Source organism: Bufo bufo, chromosome 11 (genome assembly GCF_905171765.1).
Source record: "Bufo bufo chromosome 11, aBufBuf1.1, whole genome shotgun sequence".
Taxonomy (NCBI): Eukaryota; Metazoa; Chordata; class Amphibia; order Anura; family Bufonidae; genus Bufo; species Bufo bufo.
In genome coordinates this window covers 45,762,269-45,767,728 of record NC_053399.1, presented here as the reverse complement: position 1 = coordinate 45,767,728, position 5,460 = coordinate 45,762,269, and the positions used below count along the sequence as shown (strand labels likewise).

At 46.1% G+C, this 5,460-nt stretch overlaps 1 protein-coding gene across 1 annotated transcript; it reads left to right on the top strand.

The window, feature by feature from the left end:
- Positions 1-2,560: 2,560 nt before the first annotated feature.
- Positions 2,561-3,973, top strand: INSM2 (INSM transcriptional repressor 2). The gene has a single exon (XM_040412405.1). The coding sequence runs from the start codon at positions 2,561-2,563 to the stop codon at positions 3,971-3,973; it is 1,413 nt and encodes a 470-aa protein (XP_040268339.1).
- Positions 3,974-5,460: the final 1,487 nt, after the last annotated feature.

Sequence of the window (5,460 nt, the reverse complement as noted above, 5' to 3'; positions counted from 1 at the left end):
ATCTTACTGATAAGAATGTGTCTTAAATAAGTGTTTATGATCTTTTAGTAATTTAGAGATAAGGTTTATTAGATGACCAAAGTGGAAGTACTAGTCACACAGCTAGACAGTTAATCCTCTGTGACAGAACAGCTGAATATATAGGTGGGGGGAAAATGCCCCTGCGTCTTATGGGGCGAATACTAATGAAGCGCTTCCATTTTGGAAGCGTTCATTAGTACCGGAGGACCGGGAAGCGGTGAGGGCTCTGTACTCACCGCTTCCTGGTCCTCGGCTGTCGGCTGTGAAGGCTGCGCACAGTGATGTCACTTGTGGCAGTCTGTGTGTGCCTTGACAGGGAAGTGCTTATTTAGCTTATGAGAGCCCTATTAGAGCACAGAGATGTCATAGAGGGGGTCCTCTGGTCAGGATCCACCTGTAGGAGGCAGTACAGAGGGCTTCTCTGGGAGACCTGCTCGTATTCTGGCAGACTTGAGCTGTCCTTGTATTATATGATCTGCCGAAGAGCAGCTGGATAGCCAAAATTTTCCTGGCAAAATCAGCTTTGTGCCAGGGGTACCAGGAACAGGACCAGCTTTGATAAGCTGATTGTTGTGGTGTCTGCATTTTGAAAGAGAATGTCTCTGAAATGTAGGGTGCTTTAAAAAGCATTTGTCAGCAGGATCAACCCTATTAAACCAGTCGTAATGACTGGTACAGTTGATCCTGCTGAGTAAAATGACACCGTTCGTATACTTCTCTGTAGTGCCATTTGTAATTCTCATTTTTGTAGATGAGCTTACTGGAGCACCAAGGAGTGGGCCAAGCCCCTTAGAGCACCAGATCTTTAGTGACCTTCAAAGGCATCTATCCTGGCTCTGTAATCTATCGCCTGCGCCGTGACTTGCATGCGCCAATTAAATCTGGAGCTGCTGGGAGAATCGCGACGTAAGCATTTCCCATGTCATGAGCCTCCCCGCAGCTCCGGATGTAATCGGCTCATGTGCAGTAGGCGTCTTAATTAGGCAGCTGAAGCAGATGCTCTGTCTATGTGCTGCTCCTGCTAGCAATGGTGCAGACACTAGATTACAAGGGCATACAAACCATCCCTATTAGGGCTCATGCACACCCTGTGCCAGTGCTGCGGACCGTAAGTAGCGGTTCCCAATGCACGAGTCCCTGCCGTGTGCCCGCCGTTTGCGGATGTGGACCTATTCACTTGAACGATTCCTCGATTCGCAATATTCAGTCAGCACTGCAAATAAAATAGAACATGTGCTTCCCTGGGTTTCCGCTCTGTGCCTCCGCTCCTCATCCTGCTGTTTGGGGTCCCCCAAATGTTTGTGTGCATGAGCCCTTCAGTAAGTGATAACGTGTGTTGTTTCCTGTCAATTGATCCTGCAAATTGCAAAACCGGAATACCCCTTTAACATGTTTGCCTCATCAAAGATCACTACCAATGAATCCAGCCTGGATTTGCAAAAGTGAACCTTTACTAGCCATTAGATAGCGGTGAGCTGTCATATGGCGTCATTAATAGGAAGAGCTATGCATTATGTATTATTTTTACATCTTGGCCAGTTGTAGGGGCAACTCCGCAGGAAGGGGCTTTTACCTGTGCCCCTGCGGATTATGATAAACCACAAGACGTAAAGAAAATCCATTTACAATCCAATCTACATAGCAGATACAGTGTGAGCATTGAATAGATATACAGGCACTGAAAGGTGAACTGCTTGCCCACTAGACATGCTGGTCCATGTAGTTCACAGATCTACTCAGCAGAGGAAAGCACTGCATGCACCACGGGGCTTTGACTGTGCTTTTCGTGGATGAAATCTGTGGCTTACTGCAGTACAAAATGAAAAAAAAAAAAAAAAAGAATTAAATTCTGAAAAAAATCCTGTAAGCTAATGTTCCAGACCAGTAGATATAGACCCAGAATGTTCTTTGGAATTGCATTTTGGGTTCTTTTTTTTTGTGAAGTGGAAGAAATACGATTGATTTGTAATCATATTGGAATGATAAATATAATAATATATGACTCCCTGTTTATAGAAGGGTTAATATTTCCATTTACAGCTGAACATGCATAAACTGCTTCATCCATATTCTGCAGCATAATTTGCAAAAAAAAATTGACTTTATTCTATGTATACAAGGTGCTAGGATATTGCACACAACTATTCTGTGAAGTGCAACCCTATATTCCCCATGGGCATGTGAGTTATAGATTTTATAAGGCTGCAAACTCTTCCTCTGCAAGAACACAATAAAAGCAAAGAGTGCATGCAAAGCTCCAACCCTATGAAAGCAATACATATAGTGTTTGCTATTAGTAAGTGACCTCCTCTTTGTCTCACTTTTGACTGGACAGCCTGGATTTGTCCCTTGCCCCCACCCACAGCCAACTCCTGATTGGCTGCTCCCAGATTGCAGAGAGCTGAATGAAGTCCATGCAGTGTGGCTCAGTATAAATGCCATGCTGAGGCTGGGAGGACACAGCTGTCACCCCCACTTGCTGTGTCTGATGCCTCAGTCCACCTCTCCTGGCCTGTAGATCACAGCCCATACCTGCACAATGCCAAGGGGATTTCTTGTAAAGAGGAACCGAAGACCTTGTGGCTCTTACCGAATTCCTTGTGAGGACAATGGACCTCCCCAGTCTCTGCCCACACCATCAGCTCTGGATATCATGGTGCCTTATAACTCCTTCGTGATCTCAGGTGCAGAGACTGCTGTTGAGGACAAACAGCCCGCAACTCCTCCAGATGATCCACCAAGAACATCTAAAGACCTCTCCCCCCCGAAAACCAGTGGTGGCATAGAGCCCATGGGGCACTGGAGCCCCATCCCTTACAGCCCTGTGCAACCTGTGGGGTTGGAGATGAAGAAAACTTTCTTCAAGCGTTATATGGGTTCTCCAGCCGCTGCTGAATCCTTCCCTGTGGCTGCTTCATTGACCTCCATGGAGAAGCTTCTGTCTCACCATCGCCACAACCCTTTCCTGACACCAGAATCCAAGCTCCATCCAAGTCTGTGTTCCAGGGAGCCTGCAAGGTCTACAAAACCTGTCCCCAAGAAGCCCAAAGCCAGCAGGAAGCTGCACTTCACCGATGAGGTGACCACATCTCCAGTGCTGGGCTTGAAGATCAAAGCTGAAGAACCTGATGGCAAGGCTCGCAGTCCCCTGATCAAGCGGCCACCTCTTGGAGAGTTTATCTGCCAGCTCTGTAAGGAGCAGTACGCCGACCCTTTTGCATTGGCTCAGCACAAGTGCTCCAGGATAGTCCGGGTGGAATACAGATGTCCAGAGTGCGACAAGATCTTCAGCTGCCCGGCTAACCTGGCTTCTCATAGGAGGTGGCATAAACCCAGGACAGTGAGCAATGAGGGGCAAGTGGGGAAGAAGCTTCCTATTCTTCTGGAAGAGAAGGAGAACAGCCGTGGTGGGGGCGCTCCACTGAGCCTGGCGGAGCAGAGCAGCCGCATTCAGCACCAGCACAGTGTGGACAGCTCCCAGCGCTCAGACCAGCACCTGCGCCTGGGGAACAGCTCCTTCCAGAGCAGGGAGGGTGCCCAGACCCCCATCTCCCAGGCGGCCTCTGAAGAAGTCGAGGAGGAGGCTTTTCACTGTCCCTACTGCCACAAGAGGTTCAGAAGACATGCCTACCTGCGCAAACACCTGCTCACCCACCAGCCCTATGGCCCCTTGGAGAGAGGAGGGCAGCTGACTTACCCCTGCACCCTCTGTGGAGTTCACTTCCCATCCATGGACATTAGAGACAAGCACAGGCTTTGGCATGCAGTCAGAGAAGAACTTCTCCTGCCCCTGGAAGAAGCTCTGGTAGCCGAGGGAGGGCAGCAAATCTTCCCATGTGAATTCTGCCCTACTGCCTTCTTCAGCTCCCCTGGTCTTAGCTTGCACATGAACAAGTGTCATTCATCTGAGAGCAGAGCAGACCTACCCCTCACCCTGAGACCTGGCTGCTGAAGAAGTCCAGGTCTGGTGGCCCCTGGTGGCCCCTGGTGACCAGAAGGGTGGGGAGATGGTGGGAATCATTGATCTCTGTGCCAGATCTAGTTTTTAGTATTTAAATGTAATAATAAGCTTGAAATATTTTTTTTTCTTTCCCAAAGCAGCCTTGTCTTCTGATGAGGTTTTATCTATTGCATTATGTTTACATAGAGCATATGTTCAGATTGGATGTATATAGTATGTGGATGATATGTATATAGTATGTTTCTGGATGAATGTGTCCTTTTTATTTTGTGCTTTAAAGGAAATAAACCAAAGGTCTTGTGTACATGTGTGTACTGGTGTCTGAATAAAGGAGCTCCGCCAGGCTGGGGGCCACACCACAAACAGTGGAGACTATGAGGGATCTGTGCTAGAGTTATCATGAAAAGTCAGTGCTGTGGATTGTAATATTGGATGTTAATCAAGGTCCCGATTCATTCTACCTAGTAGTGATCGATTTGCTGTATCATATTTTAACATAAAATTGTTTGTGATGTGACACAAATCATTGATACAATGTTATCTGGTTTTATCACTACAGCGTTATCACTATTGATAATCAACTGGCAAATTCAGTTCTGATGTAAGTATGTGTGTATATATATATATATTCTGATTCAAAACTTAATTTGTATTGGGAAACCACTACTGTTCTTACAGAATGAAGAAGAGAAAGGCACTGCATATTTTGATGAATTTTGGCCCGCCGTCCACGGTAAGATCTCACCATCATTCCAGTATTTTAATTTTAATCTGGGATGATCATCGCGATGCATGTGTCGATGCTGTTATCCATGTAAAAATCCTCACCATGGCAGCAAATATTGGTCATTGCTCCATCTGGATTTCAATTCCTGCCCATCAGGTGATATAACACTAGCACTACAGTGGACATCAGTCGTAGTATTTGTCCTATACCTCTGTATACCTCCACTTGCTGAATTATAGAACCATGTTAACCAAGACCTAGCACTGCATGGAGACTTTTGATATAGCAGCTTTCCTATACCACCATGCTACAAAAAGTTTCGACTAAGCTATAACCTCCCACCTACTGTCTTTAGTGAGGGTTTTAGTTTGTGCTACTATAGCTATTGCACTTTGCATTTATGACCGTCTTCACTTATCATAGTAAGGAAGAGGCACATACTTAATAGATGCACCAAGTGCAATATAAAGAATTAACATTTATCATTGCAGACTGCTGGTTAGATTTACATGTGCAGATTTTAACCCCTACTAGGAGGGTACCCCAATAACTCATTCTCAAATCATCTTCTTTAAGCAACCCATACACTTGAGAAGTCGGACGAGCTTTAAAGTGAACGTCGCCAGAAATATAATTTGTCCCTCGCTTGCTGCCATTGAGCAGTTATGGCCAACTCGAATGACTGTAACAACCAATACACCGAGCGTTCATTGGGCCAGTTATCGTGGATGTGGGTTTGTAGAAAAGTTCG